General features: G+C 41.3%; 1 protein-coding gene across 2 annotated transcripts in view; it reads left to right on the top strand.

Moving 5' to 3' along the window:
* Nucleotides 1–23,404, top strand: part of cdh13 (cadherin 13, H-cadherin (heart)) — a 402,025-nt gene that overhangs the window by 303,001 nt on the left and 75,620 nt on the right. For both annotated transcript variants that reach the window (XR_003693189.1, XM_028585823.1), the window contains exon 9: nt 13,206–13,346. Coding sequence is in view for 1 of the 2 variants with exons in the window: in XM_028585823.1 (XP_028441624.1) it covers nt 13,206–13,346 (141 nt within the window). In the remaining variant the exon portion in view is untranslated. The remainder of the gene's footprint in view (nt 1–13,205; nt 13,347–23,404) is intronic.

The raw sequence follows: 23,404 nt of genomic DNA, 5'->3' as shown, positions 1-23,404 counted from the left end.
AGAGCATCTGCTCTTAGCGTCTAACATTGCCGCAAACGGGTTTACGGACCAGTTTAAACTGTCTTACAGATTATGTGTTTGAAAGCGAAAGCTGCGGAAGTCTAGACGAGGTTTTGGGATTTGTTGGAGGACCTGCTGCCTTCACCTGCCCTCATTTAATTGCCACCGCATCTTTTGCTGCAGGAATTAAATGAGGGCAGGCGAAGGCATATTTTATGCTTGCATATTTACACAAAGTATTGCCTTTTGTTAATGTTACTGCTGTTTGGAAACCAGATCTTCTGGAAAATAAATGTGTTTTTAGAAGAAATAAATTAACTGAGAACATTTTTTTTAAATTCATTTAGAAGTTGGTGGCATGTTAGTCAATTTAGTCGCAGTAATGTTCATCTATTGAACATGAAGCAATTGTGTGTGAAAAAAATCCATTACTGTAATAAAGTTATCCTATTAGTATCCCCGAGAGACTCTCTTAGAATTAAATCAAAGCTGTGTATTAAATGATTCAATTGGTATTTGAAAGATCACTCCCTGTCCTCCAGGTAATATTAATCCATCTGCTCTGTGCTTTATGCAATGTTTATACAGTCCTCTGTTCTGAGGAGCTGTCTGCACACTCTGCTGCTGTTTCTCATCTGCAGGCTGGAGCCTTTCACATAAAAAAAAACCTGATGAGAGATATTATAAAACATACATGACATGTTCTTGTAGTCTGTTCCTGGTTTTGAACTACAAAGCTTTGAACTATTTGTACGCTTCAAGTCTGTTTTTCTGCTTACGTGCTCAACTACAGTTGTGTAATAATTATGTGTGTTGTGCATGATTGTGTTTTTAGTACTGTTTGCAGTTCGGTACCATTCATCCCCAGACATCATCTGACAAATGGCTCCTGTGCGGTCGCCCTACATTAAACAGTGGCCATCCATCATGATGCTGCCTAGTTAGTTGCACTTTAACACCTATATATATATATATCTTATTTATGTTGTAAGATTATCCGAGCGGAGGCCAGCAACATTTACATATAAATATCAAACGACCCTAGGTTTACGTTCTTTACTGGGACAAAAAATGAAATGACTCTGTCAATCAAAGCTCAGCTTTTGAAAGGGACGAGGTGTGGGACAAGATGAGGAGACTGAGAGAGAGAGAAAAAAATGGAGATGGAGATGAGAGAGGAAGAGCAAGTACTGCCCACTGTGCCCAGGTTAAGATTAGCATGATGTCCCCTGTGCTGTTCAATACAAACTGGCCTGATCCAAATCAAACAATGTAATCACCACAGTCTGTATATTTTCTTTGGTATTTACAGTGGAACCAATAGGCTCAATTTAACAACACAAACACCTAGCATAATTATAGTGTGATAATATAGCCTAGTATAAATATATTATTGTAAAACACACATTTTGCTTACATTTGTGCTGTTTTAGACACATTTCTATAATTTACATCTTAAATGATGCAAACCTCAAATGCAAAAATTACATAAAGGTGTGTATAATTTTACAAAATGATTTGAATACACTTTGGCAGGAGAGACAAGTGAGGAGCATAGACTGGATATAAAGTGTCCACTTCCTCCCACTGCATAAAAGTGAAGCCTACATATCCAAAATACGGGCGTTGCCATCTTGCAATTTTGGAGCCAGAGTCTGCGCGGACGTGATCGGGTGGCAGTGATTGGGCGGAAGTGATCGGGCTGTAGTGATCGGCCGATGGAGCCGCAGTCTCGAAGTCCCACCCATACAGTATGCCTGCCTGACCAATTGCAGGTCAATCACAGCTTTCAATCATGAGGTTAAACCCTGTTTTCAGAGATCTAATAACTAATTTGATCAGACCTTTTCACAGATGTAAACATAAACATTCTAAATGGACCCAAGTTGATTTCCTGTTGCAGTGTACGTGAATGGCATCAACTGACAGGAAGTTAACAAGGGGCCAGGCTGTTGCCTAGCAATGGAATTCCATTGAAAAGGTCTATACAGTATAGAAAATGCAAAGAAACATTATTATATCATTTATATCATTTATTAGACAAGAAATATTGGATAGGATAGAAAAACACAATGTAATCCTGCTAAATAGAACATCACTTTCATGAGTCATTTCACTTGTTTTCATTTTAAACAAATTGTATATCAATATACAATACACATTTTCTATAGACTCAGTCTGCCACTTTTTTTTTTAAAAACAATTCCAGTGCTGGTTCCATGGTATCAAAATTTTGGATAGTCTTGAAAACATGAATTGCTCATGTGACAAGGGCTGGGAAAATTGGCAACAGCAGGCAGGCAAGTGACAGTGCTCCGATCCAATTGAAATCACAATTGTCAGATTGACGGCTCTCTAGCCCAATGGGCGGGTAGGTGTACGATGGGACGGAGGGGCGGTGCCACCCCATGCCTCCCTTCTAGCCCCACCCCTGGTTTTTGGACCTCTGTATTTCTAAAACTGTGCTGCTGCTCCCGCTACTCCTGCCGCATAGACAGTGGTTTGTAGTATGAGCACGGAAGTTGCTGCAGGCTTTGTCAGTTATGTTATTATCACCCCATTGTGGGAGTGTTGATCCACAAATTGCAAAGAAAGACCTAAGGGGGAAAAGGCTTTACCAGTCCCTTCTCATGTATCAGTCTTTTTTGTCCCCAGGGGGTAGATGCCGTATCTCTGGTTCTGTTGGACCAAGATTTTATAGAGCCAAGACAACAGACTCAAGCAGCAGCGATTCTTTCATTCAATGTAATGCTGTAATGTATCAGTGTGTTCAGCATCAAGGCTAGATCAGCCAGGCTCATTTTTATGGTCGATTAACTATTCTCTCATTTGTATGCAGTGAGGTTAGTTATAAATGATGTGGCTGGAGTCAAGATAATAGCCTGTGGATTCCACCTTTGAGATGTTATATAAACCCTGTGCAGAAATGGTCTAGTTGCAAAATCTGTATGCCAAACACAATACTCCACATGTTTATTAAACTGATGTACCACAGGTGCAGTTTCTCCCATCTATAATTACAGAACATTTCAATACATAACATAATAATTTACATATAATGTTTGAACTTTTCATTATCAGTCAGTAGAGACATGGTCAGTGTCAAGGGACTGAGACCTGAGACTTCTTGCAAGCTGGGTGTGAAAAGAATTGAAGAAAAAAAACCATTTGATATCGTTGGAGGTCTTTAAAAAGTACAAATATTAGTAATCATTACACACAGAATTCTTTTCTTTAATGTGAGAACACAGGGACCTTTGGGCCTTTCACAGCCTACATACTTTTACATCATACGCCTCTTGTTCTTCACATGCAAAACAATGTAAGAAAATAATGAATGTGCTAACATTTATTTCCCATGCAATATTTATTTGAGTTCAGTTTGAAAGATTGGTGCCAAAATGAAAACGTGCACCTGCACTTCTGTCATAGTGACGCTTTTTTGAAATACCTGTATTGGTTAATTACATTCAAATTTAGGCCTCATTCTTTAATCTTATCTAACAATATGAAATCTGCTAAATGCCAAAGTTGAATTGTTACCTACCTGTTTTCTTTCTCTGCATATTAGAAGAACCAAACATGTTTTGATTTGGCACAATGCAGCAGCTATCAATATGGCAGTTTGGAATTGTACAGAAGAAAGGAGAAGGGGGAAAGATCCCTAAAATTAAACACTCTTATCAAGGTGTCACCATCCCACCACTACCACCCCCATACGTCCCTTTCACCTTCTCCTCTGGCTGAATGCTAAGCATGCTTAAGAAGCTGATGAAAGAAATAGATCACTTGCGTAGGTCGCAGTGGCCCAGATAAGGGCCTCACATGGCTGCCATCCTACTGTAATTAACTATTGTCAAAGTGATTAATCATATGTCTACAGAGGTGGAGTGCAGGAGGCTGCCAGTGACCTGTGAGGTTTAGTGGAGCTAAAATGTTAGAGAGAGAGAGAGAGTTTGGAATCTAATTATTGGCAAAAAACAAATCGGTGCATTAATACATATACATTAGTAAATGAAACATGACATTTTACTCAAAATAGTCTATATCGATGACGTTCCACTTCAGGGATTGTTCAGGTGCCGCAGTAAATTCCGCATGTCCCTCTTTTTCGGCCGGATGTCCGTTACCTTCCTCTTTCTTTGTGTTGGCGTTCTAACCTCCGGTGGTTTTCTGAGGACTACGGACAACTGCTCCTCAGATCTCAGCAGGGTAAATCCAGACAGCTAGCTAGACTATCTGTCCAATCAGAGTTTTCTGTTGCACGACTGAAACAACTTTTGAACGTACGTGTGTTCCACAAAAACAAGTTCCTCCCCGCCATTTTGCGGGGACGATTGTGATTGGTTTAAAGAAATGCCAATAAGCCAGAGCATGTTTTTCTCCCATCCTGGAATGCTGTGTGGACTAACCAGACCCTCCTCCGCAGCGCTATGGAGGAAGGCCTGGCAATGCGAGACTAACTCTTACATGGACATGCTGTGACTTTACCAGCACACACACCTCCTGTGCACCCTGTAATGAACATCCAGTACTTGAAAGATAAAGCACACTTGTGATCGCAGCTTGAAGCGTGTTAGTGTAAACTGGTTTCACTCCAGTTGATCTGTGATCGGCATCTTGCTGACTTTCTCTGACACCTCAATGAGCACAGCCACGCTAGCTGCAGACAGCATGTTACCTAATGAGCTTTCTACTGTACTGCCCGGCAACGCCCCCCCCTTCCCCCCCACTAAAAGTTCTGAGCATCTGGTAAAAGTTATATTTAAGACTAAACAGGTGAAATGAAAAAAGAGTATAGCTGATGTCATGAGAGCAATCAAGATGTGTGGTTTTTTATTTTTTAGCCATGCTAACCGGATGGAAATGTCAGTCTGTTGGGTAGTCGGCCTGTCGATCAGTCAGTCAACCACTTTGGTCCAGACGGAAAGCATCTACTGACGTTTTGTACAAACATTCGTGGTGCCCAGAAGATGAATCCTAATTACTATGGGGATCCCGTGACTTTTCCTCTAGCACTACCAGCAGGTAAAAGATGTCACTTTCCTTGTGAATCTCAACATATGCTGGCACAAAATTTGGTCCAGAGTTCCGTCGTTTCCAGATGTTGTTTCCTACGGTCTTTGGTGATGCTCTGACTTTTCCTCTAGCACCACCATAACATTGACATCCGTGGTTTTGAGTGAAATGTCTCAACAACTTTTGGATGGATTGCCGTGATTTTCATGTCCCCATTAAAATGAATTGCTGATCCCCTTTAGCCTAGAAATCTAGACACACCATAGGGGCAGCAAATGGAATTTGCAGCCAGGGGGTCTAGCAACTCTGCGTTGGCTTGCGAGCTGGAAAAAAACCTAACTCTGGCCGGGCCAATCACAATGTGTATAGAGTCGATGGGCGGGCTTATGGCTGGTGCTGCTGGGAACAGCGGAACAGACTTGGAATTGATCTTTTCTTTGAGAAAAGAACAAAGAACAGCACTGAAGTCATTCTTAAAAAAAGGAAGATGTGGTCGGAGTTTTGCTGACCAGATACAGCAAAAGTGTAATCTATCAACTAGCGTTGCTCTGGTTGGTTGTGGCGCTATCCTATTGCGTGCAGAGAGAATTTGAAAGACAACCGTTTATCCCGCCCCTCGGATTGAGCCCTGCCAATGGTGAGTTCCCAGACCCAACATCTTGATGTGGGTCTGGCTTGTCAGGCTAGATCCCCTTATCATCTAATGTCATTGTTTCATCGACTGTAAAGATTATGCCAACTGAACATCGGCTTGTTAGCATTGTCATTGTAAGCATGTTTGCAATTACTTCAAAGCACAGCTTATTTTATTCATTTCAGGTTTATTGAGCAGGGACAATGCACACTAATAATACATAAAACAAATGTAAGAATCAGCCATTAGGCTGTGGCTAAGTAAAGCCTAACAGAGCTGCTTGTATGGCTGCAGCATCATATTCCTGTTTCTTGCTGTCTCTGTTCTTGCCTTAAGGATAGGTTCACAAGTTTTCAAGTCTGTCTTAGAACAACAGCCATGCACGCATATGAAAACTGATCGGGAACTTTCAGTCTGTGCAGAAAATGATTTCCTGGTTTCTGAAGTTATTATGAGCGGTCTAAGTTAGTTAAATCAAATGGATAGCGTTCAAAGTTACAGCTCTTTTAGTATGAAATTCCCTTTGTGTTTCCCCTGAGTTTTCTTGTTGAGTTGCAGTGGAGGGATATTAACACAAAGAGAATTTCTACTGAAAAGACTAACTTTTGGAGAAACCCACTTAATTTGATTGACTCCCACTGCTACAGCCTTATACTAACTTTAGATAAACTTTGGAATATGTTTCTGTATGGAACAAGGACTGTGGATCTTGAATCATTGTGAAAGCCTGTGAGTGATGCTGGCAGAGAAAATGACAGTTACAGCTTTCATTGTAAAACTTCATAAATAAATATATATATAAATATATATATATATATATATATAAACGGTTTTGGGGGAGAATAGTTAGTAGATCTGCTTAGAAGTGGACTTTTCCTATAACTACGTTTCTGTAACTACAGAAAGCGGCTATAGAGGAAATGAGTATGAAAATGATATATGGAACAATCTCGAGAGATTCATAAAGGGAACGTGAACCTTGCATCCTGAAAACTCATTTTTTTTCTTTCTATTTACTTTGTTATCCTAAAAAAAAAAGACTACCAAGAATGAAAAGCGGAAAATAGAACTTGATTAAAGAAGGAACAGACCATGTTTGGAGGCCTCCAAACACAGCTTATGACACATAATGTCTTATCAAAGCTAAGGATAAAATGCAATTTAAACTTTAGCGGGAAAGACCTTTCTACCAGAAGAACAAAAGGAAGAGAGGTAGACAAATGAAGCCAGTGAAGGCATATAGGTAGAGAGGAATAATGTTGCTTTTGTGGAAATGCTATCACTAGTGAGTTTTCATATAACTCCGTTTGGATTTTCTTTTTTTCTCTAAGCCATTTTACGTCTGTCATCATTTCCCTAAGCATATGAAAAGAGGCCTGAAGAAAACCAGTAGTTTGGTGCTGAGAGTGAGCACTAGTGAAGGGCCAGAGGAGAACAAAGAACCCACTGCCAATTTGATTATTATATCACACCTATTCAGAGAGTTAATGTGGTGTCTCAGATGTCAGGCCGCTCTCTCTCTCTCTCTCATTCTAGCCTCTTTCTTCCCTCACTTATCCCTCTCCATTCCGCTCTCTCTCTCTCTTACTTCCATCCTCTTCTTTCTCCTTGCTTTATGCCATGGATCAGCCCTTACTCTAGGGGCTTTGATGAAATCCTTTCAAGGCAGAATGTGACGGTCTGAAATGTCATTCTCCGATCAGATGTCTCTTAAACAAGGCCTGTCATATCATTTGGTACGCTCGACTTCATTAGCTCTTTGTTCGGTTTCACGTCAGCTTTCACAAACACAATCGCTCAGTGAAATCACTTGTGGCTCCTTGGTTTTTCTCCCACTTATGTTTTACAAAGAAAATTATACAGCACATTGGAAAGAAAGCAGTGCTATTCTTCAGGTGGGAACAGTGATTCCTTTTACTCTGACATTCATCTGATAGTCCAAGAGTTTACCAAAGACCACACCGGCAAACTTGCTTTGACTGGACAGAGGTTATGCTGCCTTTAGTCAGTCCCTCAGCAGGAACAGTGTGTCTACTTTGTTAAAGGTCCCATGGCATGAAAATTCCCTTTAATATGCATTACCCCAGCCTGCCTATGGTCCCCCAGTGGCTAGAAATGGTGATAGGTGTAAACCGAGCCCTGGGTATCCTGCTCTGCCTTTGAGAAAATGAAAGCTCAGATGGGCCAATCTGGAATCTTCCCTTTATGAGGTCATAAGGGGAAAGGTTACCTCCCGTTTCTCTGCTTTGCCCTCCCAGAGAATTTGGTCCACCCATGAGAGAGAGACATCATGGCTTTCAAACGAGCAAAGTGGCATTTTTGGATTTGGATTGTGGATTTTAAAATATCTCCAGCAACTATTACATGGACAATGGCTTTGGTGATCCTTGGTTATTCCTCTAGTGCTGCCATTAGGTTGGGATTTGTGGTTTTAAGTAAAATGTCTTAAAAACCTTTGAATGGATTGCCCTGAAATTTAATTCAGAAATTGAAGTTGATGTCCGATGATTTGTAATAACTCTGGTGATCCCTAAACTTTTCATCTAGGGCCATTATCAGGTCAAAGTTGTTCAAAAATATTTAATTGTGATCAATTGCATGATTTTCCATAGTTAACTCGCAAATTAATAGCATATTTTTTATCTGTTCTAAATGTACTTTTAAAGGGATTTCTTTCAGGTTTTTAATGCTCTTATCAACATGGGAGCGGACAAATATGCTTGCTTTATGCAAATGTTTATTATTATTGCAACAATCCAAGACAATGATGAATACTGTTTAGAATATTCTCCAGAATAACCTCAAAGGTATACTGTATGCTCAAAAAACATGCTGAAAGTATAATATCATTACATTCTGACATTAGCGTTTAGTTCCACGCACACTTTAAGAGGAATTACTGGGAGCCTGTTAGCTGAAAAATATGTAACAAATACAGTATGAAAAGACACAAGAGTACATATCGAGGGAATATACTTTACTTACTTTTGAACATGTTGCCATTCATTCGATTTTGTCTACTTCGACCCACAGAGATCAGAAGAGATCATAATCATTTATTTGTCATTGTAAAACACTGTCACAACGAAATGTAAGTGCTACTCCTTCTGGTGCCTAGAAGTATTCATTCATACGCACACGCCATACCCTTCCACAACCATACCCTCACATACACAGGGACAGGTGCTTCTACGGCACAGTAGTATATATTCATACACTTACTCACGTTGTACTCTCACACCAAAAAATCTTTTTTTTTTTTAGAAAAAGATCACACTACTGGAAAAGTGCATATGCAGTGCAAAACAGGCAAGATAATCATTCAGCATTATGAAGTTCTATTACTGTAATTGAATGTTAAGAGTTGTGATGGCTGTGGGGAAAAAGCTGTCTCTGACCCTGAGTGTGCGGGTTCTGACAGACCTGTAACGCCTGTTAAAGTGATCGTGGCCTGGGTGAGGAGAGTCCCTGATTATATATTTTTTTGCTTAGGAGTATTGACCACAAAGTAACTTTTTCCATTGACTTTAACACTAATGCTGCTCGCTAAAGTTTAATCAAGTATTTCAAGACAAGCTAACGAGGAGCTGAGAAATTGAAGGGGCTGACTGAGGGGAGTATCTCAATCAACACTATGCCAGTAGAAGTTTTCCGACACCTGGAGGGAAAATTCCCCATTGCTGTAACTCTGTGTCTCTAGTGAATTTCAACATCGTTTCTTGGCCAGGTACTGCCAGGGAGTTTATAATTGAGTTGAGACTCAGGAAATACTCATTAAGACGTTGTCAGTCGCCAGAGGAGGCCACCCTCAATGTGTTCAGACACCACTGAGACTGCAGCTATTCCAGAGCTCTTCTCTTCTCCAGCTGGAGGGCAAAAGTGTACTTCTGTGTGCAGGTGTGTGTGCGTGTGCTTGTGTGTGTTTCAGAGTCAGCATGTGTGTGTATTCATGTGTGATTGCGTGCATCGGTTTAATAAACTCACAGGTCCGTGGAGCACCATCTGCCTGCACGTTGTTTGATGGAGCAGGGGCTGGTTGTGAGGGACACCCTTGTCACCCACTATGTGTGACAAACTTTTGATAGAAACACCTGTTTACTGTCTCGCTCTTCCCACAATCTCCCCTGGAGCAGCTGTTTGAATGGAAGGAGTTAATGACAGGAGGCAGCCTAGCCTGTCCTCTGTTATTTTTTCTAGTTTCTTCTGTATATAAAGTCGCCTTTAAATAAAAAAAAAAAGAATTCTGTTTAGACGTAATTTGGTATTTACAGTACAGGATTTTTTTTTTTTTTGTATTGATGCACATAACTTGGCATGCTCAGTTCTATGGAAATTATGTTTGGACCCATTTTTCCATTCAAAGGTCCACTCTCGTAGCCTGACGTCGTCAAACTCCGATTCTAGTCAGAATATGAGTCTGATACTGCTCCGTTGGGCTGTGATTTTGGAGCGTGTTTCAACCGAACCAGGAAGGAAAATGCCTCTGCACTCAATTGGATAGACCTACAACCAATCAGCAAAGGACTATGTGACGTATGTTGAGCAACGCGTTGTTGTCGACAGAACTCAACTGCATCTCTGTTGTAAATGAATTCAACCCAAGCGCTATTTGGTGACGTGGTTGATTACGTTACTGTTGATCACCTGTCCGTCATCGTATAAAGCCCGCCCTGACAATTTGATTGGTCCAAACAGCTCTGGTTCGAGCATAGTTGCTCCACAACGGATCAAGTCCAGACCGAACATCCCAACCTCAAATGCTGTGGGCGTCCAGGCTACCACTCTCGAGCATTCTGTTTCTAAAGTAAAAATTTGGACGGTACACTTAAGATTTTGACCCTAAGCATTCCATAAATTATGTTGCTCCTGACCTCGATATCGGTCACACAGACAAATGATGTACGTCATATTTCCTGGTTAAATAAAGGTTCAATTAAAAAAATAAAATAAATATGTCATTTCAGGGTTATCACTGTTCTAGGTGATGTGATAATTAAATGGAGCCTTGAGGTGTCTACCCATTGATTGTCTGATGTTCCCCTGCCTGCCTCAGATGCAATTGATTAGAGTACTATCTATGATGAGGCAAAAGTAGGACACGCACGCGCACACGCACGCGCACACACACACACACACACACACACACACACACACACACACACACACACACACACACACACACACACACACCGACAACTGCTGCTCAGTTTGAAACTGAGGGGATTCCTGTACAACGTGAGGGGATGTCGGGTCACAGCTCTTTGTCAGTAAACAATATCATTAACAATACATAATGAGGCAGAAAATATGATGTAAACACCGTGGTGGGTTTAGGGTAGTGTATAATAGTGTGTGTGTGAAATGTAAATGCAATCGAAGGGGATGAATATTCCAAACAATTATAAGCTAGCTTTTAACATTGCCAACCACCTGCTGGCATATATAAAAGCATCAAAATAAACATTAAATCACAAATATTAGTTTTTTTTTAAGTTTATTTCATTTATTAGGGACCATGTACAAATTTAAACATAAATGTTACCATTTGATGCATTGTACCAGAGTTACAAGGCTAATTTACATCAGGCTAATTTACATCTGCAGTCCCCTGGCAGGGCACAATAAAAAACATACAGGTTTACAACAACAACATATTTTTTGCATTCCACAGTGTAGTGGCTTTAAAAGAAAAGGCAGATTGTCTAAAAGTTGAACGGCAAAAAGGTACGTTGCAGTCATAGATAGAGGCATTACTAGTACTGTTTTACTACTTTTGCTACTGCTTAAATCCAACCGTGCAGTGCCGTAAAATGACGTGAAATTGAAAATAAAATCTTTCACCAGCTAACAAAGCACTTTTACAAGGAGCATGGAAAGCTGTCTAATGTAACTACACTGTAAAACAGGCTCAGCTGGAGCAGTACCTTAGTGGCCATCAGCTGGCCCATGAATGCCCTCCTATAGGCATTTCAGTTAGTGTGTTAAATAAGGGCCTAATGAAAAGCCTGTCTGGCAAACAAAACAAGGAAAAGTAGGAGCCAAAATGACCGAATTCCTGTCATTATCTGTTACACAAAATACGATTTCTATCGCTTTTTATTCAAAACAACAAATGGCAGCCCGATTTATTTATTTTCCTCTGGGTGGAGGCGTGTGTTCCACTGGGTTCGTGTGCATCTCCCTCCTGTGTGGTTTGTACCAGGGGTCAACGGGAAGCGTACACATGCACTCAGAGGTGAATCTGCAATGCAGGAGAGAGCTCCAGCAGCATTTCCAGGAAGACAGATGGATGAAGTTTATTAAGCATGTGACAGTTAACACCCCCAGTAGGGTGAAAACACTGCGGGGGATAAATAAATGTTGGCTTTACCAGCCCCTACCTCCTGTTATTTACACACCAGAGTCAACATTTCTATTAGGCATGAATTATGGCAAAACGTGATTATCCCTGCTATGATCTTTATGAAGGCCTCCCTCTCTCTGTATGTATGAACAACATTTCTACAATTGTTATATAGATTACAGATGCGCGCAGGCCAGTAAATGAATTACTTTATCTAATTTGGAGGTTTTTGCGCTTCGGGAAAGCTACTTTGTAATCACGGACAGATCCCTCTCTCCCTGGCTTGTGTAGGAATGTTAGAATAATTAGACTTCATTTGTGTTGTAAGTGTTAATTGCATGTTTGTTTTTTTAATCTTCATTCTTTCTTCTCAGACGTCGAATCAACAACAAAAATAACAAAAGAAATATGAGGATTCTAAAAAGCTATGCAAATGTCACAAAGTGTTCTCAAGTCCCTGAATGATCGCTATGATTTTACAGATTATGTAGAGGACCTAGTGCTCAATGCATTGTGGAAGACGTGTGTTTAAAAAAAAAACAACAACTCTGAGCCACTCGGGGATCTTTAAAATGGATAAGCGTAAACCGTGCAAAGTATGCTTATACTTTGATCCCGTACTGCGTAGCTTTAGGGACCCTTTTCTCTTATAGCACCTTATCTGTTCTTACATGCATGAATTTCAAAATGTGGATTCCTGACCTTTCCCCTAGAGACGTCGCCAGTGTTTACTGGAGCTTTTAACACCGCTATGTGAGCGTGAGGGTGCATATTTACACGGTGATGATTTGTTTCAGCCTTTGTCCTCAATTTGATGGTAGATTCAAGCCTCTCGCGGGTTATTATAAGAGCTTTCGAGCTTTGTCGAAGGGTCTTACAGCAACGTGAAACATGGCGCATAAGTGTTAGCTTTCGCTTTAGGTGGATTTAATTTAATCACTCACATGGCTAATCATTCATTTAGTAATGACTTTTAATGATTTGCCTGTCAAATAGATTATCTGAAGATTATCACCACACACTAGCATGTGCACGTGTGTATGTATGAGTCCTCCCAGAAACGAGTACGACTGTCTGAACTTGTATGACTTTTGTCATTTGTGATTGTATACTGTATATATGGTTGTGCATGTATAATATTTCTGTTCTCTGTACACATCTATATTTCTTATTTGTTTAACTCTGAATGGCTCTGTGTTTGTCCTTCAGACTCTGCCGACCACAACATACGAGTTAGAGATTGTGGCCAAGGACATGGCAGGAAGTGAGGTGGGCCTAACAGGAACAGCCACGGCTACCATTACCATCACAGACAAGAACGACCATGCCCCCGAGTTCACACATCCGCTGGTGAGAAAAATCCTTCCTTTTTTGTCCCTCATCTACTTCGTTTGAACTGTGGATTTTCTTTTTGAATCCTTCTTCAGACATTATGTGGGGAATATGTGTTTGTTTACCCCTCCAGGGAGGGCAGAGGTCGGGGTCAGTTACAGCTCTCAGATGTACCGTATTTCCTCTAAGACACAGGTCACATCGACAGGGCAGATACTCTTCACATCCCAAACGTACGGTGGGCCAAGACGGTTCAACACAAATACAAAAGCCACAACACAAACACAAAAGCGAAAACGGAAGTGAGTGGCAATGGAAGTGAGCGTGTTGTTGACAAAGATATTGAACAGTGTTGCTTATTTGTGACAATCACGTAGTGACAGTAATCATAATTAGCAAGGAGCCATGTTTCACTTGCTTCTCAAACATACAAGAACTTTCCTCCTCCGGCTCCGTTTGTCAACAACACACTCACTTCTGTTGTCGCTTATGTATTTTTGTTTTAGCTTTTGCGTTTGTGTTGTAGCTTTTGCGTTTGTGTTGTAGCATTTGTGTTTGTGTTGAACCGTCTCGGGCCACCATACAATTGGCATGCTTGAGCCAAGGTCTCCTGGTTAAGGGCTCTCAAACTAATGTGTTGGATTATTGAAGCATATGGTGAGCCCTATCACAAATGCATTCAGTCCTACTTTAATATGTTTTCTAAATGACAAGGTCGAGAATATGACATTAAAGGGGCAGTACTCGTACTATTTAAAAAAAAAAAAAAAAAAAAAAGTGGTCTGGGATTGGCTCCACACCCTTACAAACCCTTCCTCCGCTCGTCAAATACCTACGCTTTGTCACGACCCCATCTGATAGTGATGCACGAGGCACTAACATGCACACACGGCCGAACCGGCTAATGCTTGATAATTGAAACGTCGGTGCAGTATGTTAAAAAGAGGAAGTCAGAGCAACAGATTGGTGGGTATGACATGACTTTGTTGTTGTACAGAGGGAATTAGTGGCGTGGAAATTTAATTCTGAACTTATCAGGACATCAGGTAAACACGGAGGAAGTGTTAATATTGCATTACTAGAAAGCAAACGAAATGGAATCAGCAAGTCACCTGCACCACGCTCAGTTGCCCCCACACAAACCGCCACCTACACATTTAGGACTTATTTAAAGTGCTCATATTACAGGTATTTCAAGTTCATAATTGTAATTGGAGGTTATATCAGAATAGGTTGACATGGTTTAATTTTCAAAAAACATCATATATTTGTGTTGAGCTCTCTGTTTTAGCTACAGAGTGAGGCATCTCACTTCTATTCCATCTTTGTTAGGAGTCGCACATGCACAGTAGCTAGGTAAGGACTACTAGCCAGTCAGACCGGAGGATGAGGGCGTGCCACGCTAGCAGCTAGGTGAGCATTATAACGTGTGTTCCAAAGTGACCACATTTGTCTCTGAAGTAAAGGCTGGACTACAATAGAGCTGTTTGGAGCAGTTTGTGAACAGTGTTTTCTGTTGGAGATGGTAAGTCCCTTTGGGGTGGACTTTGGGCTTTTTCACTTTGTAAACCTATAACATTCACTAAAATGAACACAATAAAGGAAAGGGGAAAAGCCAAAAAGCATAATATTAGCACTTTAACTTGGTGTGATCTTTTGCTTTCTCAAATAAACAATATTTCCGTGTCTTGGAAACGTAACACTCAGAAAATGTCCAGCACAGATCACAGGGTGTGCAATAGAACGTGTGTGACATGCAATGACTCATCAGTGTAACTGGGTGATATGGGTGCAGAGGCAAGATAAGGGAATCTGTGAGCTGGAGTGGGAGTAGATATGCTGTGGTTCAGTGATGGTTTGTTTAGTCAGCAGTGCCTTAAGGCATTAGTGAAAAGCTAGTAAACCGGGATCTGGCAGTTACGCTAGAAAATAAAATGTACATGTACAAAAAAAAAAAATAGCACCCAATAAATTGCACCTATTGGCCGTTTGAGCCACTTCATGATGAATTTGTCAAAAGCTGCTGCCGTGTCTGTTTTCTTTTCCCTCTTCATCCCTCCGTCTCACCTCTGGAGGTGGGAATACAGAAAAAAAAAGAATGAGGTCCTGGAGAAAAAGACCCTCCGTGGGTCTTAAGGTGCAGTTGTAACACTGAGTTGTGTTGTTCTTAATGGAAACGCCTGCAGCTGTTGTCAGGTTTCGAAACACATCACACTTTGCCCCAACCAAACCTCCCCTACAGCCCTCCCATGATGCATTGTGGTGTCAGGGGAGCTTGTAAGGAGAGCAGCTCAGATGTGAAATGTTACAGCTCAGAGGGCCCGGCAGGGTGCAGAGTGCACCATGTCCGTGTCCCAGTTAATGTTCTCATTTCTCACTGGGAAGAGATTCGTTTAACGGCGTGGAGAAATGGAGCTTTTAAAAAAACAAGTGTTTGAAGGCGCTAAGCTCCCCGTCTAAATCCTCTACCCTCCACTCTCCCTGGCCCGCCTCCAACCTGCCCATGAATCATCTATGACCTCTCAGATGACCGCCATCATATTGCGAGCACGTCGGCGAGTGCGCTGGGTTTGTGTGTCAAGCTTTTCACCGTATAAATTATTCAACTAAACATTCAAGTCTTTTCATAGAACTTTCCAAAAGTCCCTTCCTTCAGAAGAATCCTGAGTTGTCTTCTCCTAAAGACGCCACCTCCTGCAGATGAGATGTAAGCTTTAAAAGCCCGTCTTCCAGCGTGAGTGCAGAACTCAAGCGGAGAAGGATGGAGAGGAGGATAAAAAGATGAGTAAAAAGATTCTAACATAGAAGGATACAGAGAGAGAGAGAGAGAGAGAGAGAGAGAGAGAGAGAGAGAGAGAAAAAAAAAGCAAGCAAATGAATGTTCAGGGGATGTGTTCATTCCTGTTATTATTCATTAAATCCAGTCTAGCTGGGTTTTAGGGGTTGACATTTTGTTTGAATTCAGCAAACATAATCCCCACGTAGGGTGCCTGTGTTTTTCCTCAGACCTACCTACCTCAGCTGTAGACAGCTATTCATAGCTTGTGAAGTCTTTGCCTCAGACCACCACTCCACTCTTTTGTACGCCCTCAGATCAGCCAGCAGGGAATCCGTTCTCCTTTTCCTCCTCATTTCATCTTTCTGCATTGAAGTTGTTGAAGTTACATTTCATGTTAAAGGATTATAAAACAAGTGAGCGTCAGTTTGGTGCTTTGGAAAGGAATAGTGATCAGCTCCTGTGGTAGACGTGCTGTCTTTAGCTGTTGTTCCTCTTGTGACGTGATCCACCAGCATAAACAAAACAGAAATTAAATAATAAACAAACAATAAACCAAGTTTGGAAACACTTATTGCACTGCTTTGTTATTTTCCTTGTGTTATTCTAAAAGGTATTCAAAATTGCAGTCATATGGTGGCTTGCATAAGTTTACACACACACACACACATACACAAAATTAAAATATCCCCACATCATCATCACATACCCTTCACCATACCTAGAGATTGTCATGGTTTTATTTCAGTTAGCCTAATAGCTGGTTTGATTTGCATTGAGAGATGATCTTATGGAAAGTACCCCATGCAAATCTCTAGGTATGGTGAAGGGTATGTGATGATGTGGGGGGCTATTTTAATTCCAAAGGCCAAGGGAACTTTATCAGGATGTATAGTATCCTGGATCCATGAAATAACTGGCCTTTAAAAATTAAAAATCTGCCTGCCTCTATGGGAATTTAACATAGGGGTGTGTATAATTAAGCCCCCTGTATTTTAAGGAAGAAAATTTATTTATTCACGATACATTATTCATTCACAAAGAAAATTGGTGTCCTTAAAGGTTGGATTTTTCCCAATGTTTTTAAATTAAGTCATTAAGATCAATTGCCAAAAGATGATTTTTTATTCCTCTTTTTAGTCAACTTTAGCATGGGTGTGTAAACGTATGCAAGCCACTGTATGTTTGCACCATAGAGTAGCACCTGTAATTTAGTTCTATGTACTCATAATGACAGTAAAGTCAATCAGTGATGGAGTACTCGAGTCCGACTCAAGATGCTATTCTCTGGACTCATGACTCGACTTGGACTCGCCCACTGATGACTTGGACTCGGAAGTTGGATGAAGTTTCTGACTACTACTTACTTATGTCGAATAGGTTATAAAAAAAAGTATATATTGAAGATATTGATATCTATTTAGTCCAGTGATGGAGTACTCAAGTCCGAGTCCAGTACTCACGTCCGATTTGAGTCGCTATTTTCTGGACTCGTAGTCTATGTCCACGACCTTCCACTTCTGGGATTGCTCCGTTGCCACCTGAAATTTTGCCGTTTGTCCTTCTTTCCTGACCCTGCTCATACTTCTGTTTCCACTCTGCCAACACCTGAATAACACAGTTAAGTTGGTTATTTAAAAACATGAAGACAAATACAAACATATTTCATTGTTTGTGTAGGCTACATTGACAAAGTTCCACTTCCGGGATTGTTTAGGTGCAGCCGGAAATTTTGCGCATGTCATTTCCAGGCAGAATGTCCATTACCTTGCTCTTTCTTTGTGTTGGAATTTTAAACTCCGGTGGATTTCTGAGGACTATGGTTAACTGCTCCTCAGATCTCTGCAGGGTAAATCCAGACAGATAGCTAGACTATCTGTCCAATCTGAGTTTCAGCGGATGTCTAGTCTACGTCCACGACGTTCCACTTACGGGATTGCTTCGTTGCCGATGGAAATTCCGCCGGATTTCTCTCATTTAGGCCAGATATCCGTTACATTGGGCTTCCTTTGTGTTGGCATTCTAAACTCCGGTGGATTTGTGAGGTTAGCTGATCCTCAGATCTCTGCAGGGTAAATCCAGACAGCTAGCTAGACTATCTGTCCAATCTGAGTTTTCTGTTGCACGACTAAAACAGTTCCTTCCCAAGGCTATTTTGCAGAGGCACTGTGCGGCGCGCATAGCGATTGTGATTGGTTTAAAGAAATGCCAATAAACCAGAGCATCCGAGAATGCTGTGTGGACTCGCCAGACCCTCCTCCGCAGCGCCGTGGAGGAAGGTCTGTCAACGCGAGACTTAGATAATGGTGAGGACTCGACTCAGACTCTTCTTTGGTGACTTGGACTTGGAGTCGGACTCAAACACTCACGACTTGAGACTTGATTCGGACTCGTCGGTTGGTGACTCGACTGCAAAAAACTGAACACAGACAGCTTTTCAGAAGTGAAGAGCTGCTTTAAGTGAAGACTTATGGTGATGCTACATACATATTGCAATACGGCCTTCGCTGATAATCACTGGGGTGATATTGAAATATGAACCTACAGAGAATGTTTCAAACCTTTCATAAAAGATGTAAGAATTAGCTGAACAGCATGCCAAGCTGCCATTTCTTTTCTCCTTACTAAGTTCCTTTTACGGATGGATGACTCAGTGTAATCTATCTTCCATTTTTAACAGCATAAGCTAAGGTATCCTTTCTTACTATGAAATTTATTACATTTTGCTTCTGTAGGGGATTGGGCTCTGACCTGATTAATTTTTATAGCAAGGGTCTAATCCTGTTTTTATGAGGAGGAGAAAAAAATGATATACAATCCCTTGGTAGCTCTGTCGTCTGAAAGGCCATAATATGTATGCTCCTGTAACGAAGATGAAGATTTATTCCGATGAATTTTGGGAAAGGTTACTTTGGAAATGTAATAGGTTACCGATTCCAAGTTACCCTATTTAAAATGTAATAGTAGTGTAACTGTTTTATTTACGTTATCAAAGTAATGTAACCTTTTACATTTAATTACTTTTTGATTACTTTTCGAAATCTTTCTCATTCATGTTTTTAACCGTTAACCATTTTCACCAGCTTTACTAAACACTGTAATTGGAAATGGCAAAAGGAGACATTGTGCACATGATGAAAATGCAAAGAAACCAAATTAATATTATTCAACACATGGCCTAGCTTTTTACAGAAAATATCCAGCTGTAACCCACAATGTACTCATGAACATTTTCATAGGTAACTGTAATTTAATTACACATTTGTTTCCCAGTAATTAACAGTTACCTTTATTTTGTAATTAAATTACATAACGCCGTTACATAGTTACTCCCTAACACTGTCTGTGGGATTTTATGCTGTGTTGAGTTTTCTCACACTGTACATGGGGAACTTTTGTGGCCATTGTTAAACTTTTGTACCAGTTAAGGCTGGAATCAGAGCAGACGGCAGCATACCCCTGTCTTCTTTCACACTGAGCACCTTTTGCCCTTCACGTCTCTTTTCCTTCTCTGTTATATCATTCTTCCTCCAATATCCTGATCCTCCCTTCATTGTCTTTCTCTGCGCTTGCACTCCTCGTCTCGCATTCCTCTCCTCTCTGGCTCTGCTAATTAGACGCCATGTCTGACTGGGCCTATTTCCCCCTGCTCCTCATAACAAGACCATGATGGACCTTATCACTCCTGTCACTCAAACTCCCTGACAGCCAGTCTCTGTGTGTTTTTTTCTTCTGTGCCTGTCTGTCTCTCTGTCTGCTTCCCCGCTCCCTCCCTCCCTCTCTCTTCTTTCCTCCATTCTCTCCTCTATGATGACCAGGAGAATATGCTCGGCTGCAATCCATCTGTCCCGCTGATAAAGACGTTAGCAGTGATGGGTGTAGCACCAGGCACAAGACAGCAGGGCCCTGTCAGCGCTGTCGTGCTCAGTCTCGGGGGGGATGGCTAACGGGTGTCACGGATTAGTCCGAGCCTTGCATGATTGCTTCACTACGTAGCTCTGAGATACACACGGTGCTTACCCTGGGTGATACGGTGGCATAGTTGGCCAGAAATCTCTGTTACATAGAGGTAGGGATGGGAATGGATTTGTGCACCGTGTGTTCGGTTAGGTTCACGTTACGAAGGACGAAGGTACATGTGGGTGTTTGTGTGTGTGTGCATGAGTGGATGTGTTATTTGACACATAAATGCACACACGGATCAGGTTGGAGTAAGATGTGGTGATATAGATTGTCCTTGAAACTTTTTGCTCTACGTGTCACTTTTCCCATAGATAAGGAATAAAACGTACAGAGTAAAAGAAAGGTCTCCAGCTAAAGAATTTTTCCGGTCCACATTTGCAATTATATTTAATTCTCCATTTATTGAGTTATTTCATCATCCGGTGCATGTACAAGGTCTTTTTTTTTATTACTTAACTACTACATGTCAAGCAAGCGTGCTACACAATCAGGTAACCCATGAAGGGTACAGTATTACCGGGTCATTTTATTCAGATGTGGTGAATGGTGTGGAGCCTCTTGACACTCCCAGTCTCTAAGATAAGGAGTGAAAAAGCTTAGTTTAAAGTTTAAAAGGAGAGCACCTTCAAGTGCTTTCTCCTTAGAGTGAGTTATGGTGAGCAGTTTAGCAGTCCACATGGTGGTAGATGCACAGTGTTGAAATAAACATCGGAAACTCTTTCTTTGACTTGGGAGCACACGGGCAAAACGCAGCAGAAAGCGGGTGTGGACAGTCGAACTGTTGGTTTTTTGGAAAGTAACAAAACTCCTGCAGTCGGACCTCTCCAGTCCAACCATCGGGAAAGGGACCGTCCAATGCTATCCGAGGCAATGCATCTGGATGTGGTTATTTAATACACTCCATCAGATTTTTTTTCTTTTTGTCAAACTCGGCTGCATTGACAAATATGAGGGCTGTCATGTTCCGCGAAGGTAGAAAAGCTGCTTTGCTGAATGTCAGATTCATCGAAAATCTATCTTTAGAAGCAGCCTGAGCAGAAGCTGTTAAAATTTAATAAAGACACAGGTAAGCTCATTAACTCTCCAGGCATACTTACTGTATGCAGGATTAAGGGGGAAGGGTATAAAAGCGAGTGGGGGGGTTAGCCAGAGAGGTAATCTTCCAATCCTACACATGTGCACTTGGTTCCATTTCAGCCTTATGCATGGTACAATAAAAGTGGTGCCTTTTTACTGATTTGTGGTTTGTCTACACCTCGTTCTGCTGAGAGTTAAGCTCCTTTTGAAAGCAGGAAAAGGAAAGACAAGTGGCTGCTTAGAAATGTACATGATTCCTGTTGAAGCCAGGGGGGAATTTCCTCTAAATTACACTTTTACATCTGTGACGTCTACCTCAGAATTTTTTATTATTACAAAAGAGTCCTAGAAATACAAAATTAGTGCATGGCTCCATCGTGCAAAGTTTATAAACCTTTGTGTATGTCATTTTATTATCCAGATAGTGTGTTAGGATTCAACCACTTACACTAGACAGTTTGCACTGCTTTCTAAGAACTGCGTTGTAAGGATAAAAAAAAAAAAAGAGTGGCGAATAAGAAGAGACGGAGTTCCAAAGCGGATAAACATGCTCAGATAGATATGGGGTAAAAGCAACCAATACCAGGAACCCAAACTTCAAATGCCTCTGTTACAGCGCCTCCCTGCTGTGATGTGGTAATGGAGCAAATGCTACTCGGAGGCAATATAGTCTTGTCTCTGGAGGTTTAATGTGATGGGCCACTGTTATGTGTGTTCCCATTTAGAGAAAATTGTTGGGACGCGTCACAAAGTAGTTTCCATTAGGATAAACAAACAGCTGCTCAACTCTTTCTGTCAGTGCAGCCCTAACTGCCATCTGTATTCATAGCATTATCTGACAGACATCCAGGAATAAAATAAGTTGATCTCAATTTGTGTGTGTGTGTGTGTGTGTGTGTGTGTGTGTGTGTGTGTGTGTGTGTGTGTGTGTGTGCACCTGTGTGAGTGTGTGCACGTGTGTGTGTGTGCGCACATTCGTGTGTGTGACCCTTAGGAACTGAGTATTGTGCTTATTAAGTGATATTGTGAAGACCTGCTGCATGCCACTGGTCCATGAGTTTGCGTATGTATTGTACTGCATCCGTAATATTTGTGTGTGCGTGCATGTGTGTGTGTGTGTGTGCGCGTGCGTGCGTGCGTGCATGCATGCATGCGTGCGTGTTGCTGTGTCCTATCTGTAAGAATACGGTGGGCATATGGGTGTTTACTTGACTGTAATTGCATGCACGTGTTTATTTGTGTAGGTCTGTGAGGGAGGACAAGATGGGAACGTCAGATTGATAAATGTGATGGTTTATAGCAGCCAGTATCCCACTCAAAACAATCACTTTTTCCACTTACTCTTAAACGTGACTCATATTTCTTTCTGTCTTATTCCCCTTTGTCTTTCTTTATCCTTGGCCATCCCTCTGCACAGTCAGACTAGAAGAAAAAGGTCTTGGTCAGTGGTTTGTAACAAGAAAAACAATGCCAGCTGGCAATGCGAGACAAATTAAAAGCCTGTATAAGAAATAGGAGGCAATTTCCATAGTAATGTTAATGAGGCAGAGAGCATTTAGTGTTACTCGGTAAAGCTGACAGATATGTATACTCTTCCAAGGCTTCACATCTCTTTCTCGGGCCCTTTGCCAGAGTCTCAGGCTTCGTTTGCACCCCCACCCCCGCTTGTTGGAAGCAGAGCTACATTCAATGTTGTTGACAAGGTTGAGATGAAGACTTTGTGGTGTTATGCTGTGTTTTCAGAAATCAGCCAGCTGTCTTGCTTTGGTTCGCAGATGCTTACTATTTTAGGTTCTGAGTAGAGCTGAGAAATATGGGAAAATTACCTACCGTATTTTCCGGACTATAAGTTGCACTTTTTTTCATACTTTGGCTGGTCCTGCGACTTATAGTCAGGTGCCACTTATATATTAAAATATATGTAATTTAAAGGTGCAATATGTAATATTGTATGTAATACTGGCAGCTAGCGGTTAAAATAGTTACTGCACTACCAATTCAAAATACTGGAGAGTCGTTTCCCCCGCCCCCTCCTGCCCAGACGGTGGTTGCCAGGCTGAGACCGCAGCATTCACAACAATGTTGCTAGACGCTTTTCTCACATAGCCAGACATTACTCCACAGCCCAGCGGAGTAGCTAACGGTAGATGCTAGTCTCACATAGCCAGACATTACTCCACAGCACAGCCAAGTAGCTAACGGTAGATGCTAGCTATATTGACAGTCATAAAAGCCGGTGCTTACGCTGAGCTCTGTAACC

Source organism: Perca flavescens, chromosome 8 (assembly GCF_004354835.1).
Source record: "Perca flavescens isolate YP-PL-M2 chromosome 8, PFLA_1.0, whole genome shotgun sequence".
Lineage (NCBI taxonomy): Eukaryota > Metazoa > Chordata > Actinopteri > Perciformes > Percidae > Perca > Perca flavescens.
The sequence above is the reverse complement of the archived record's forward strand: the minus strand, read 5'-3'. Positions and strand labels throughout refer to the sequence as shown.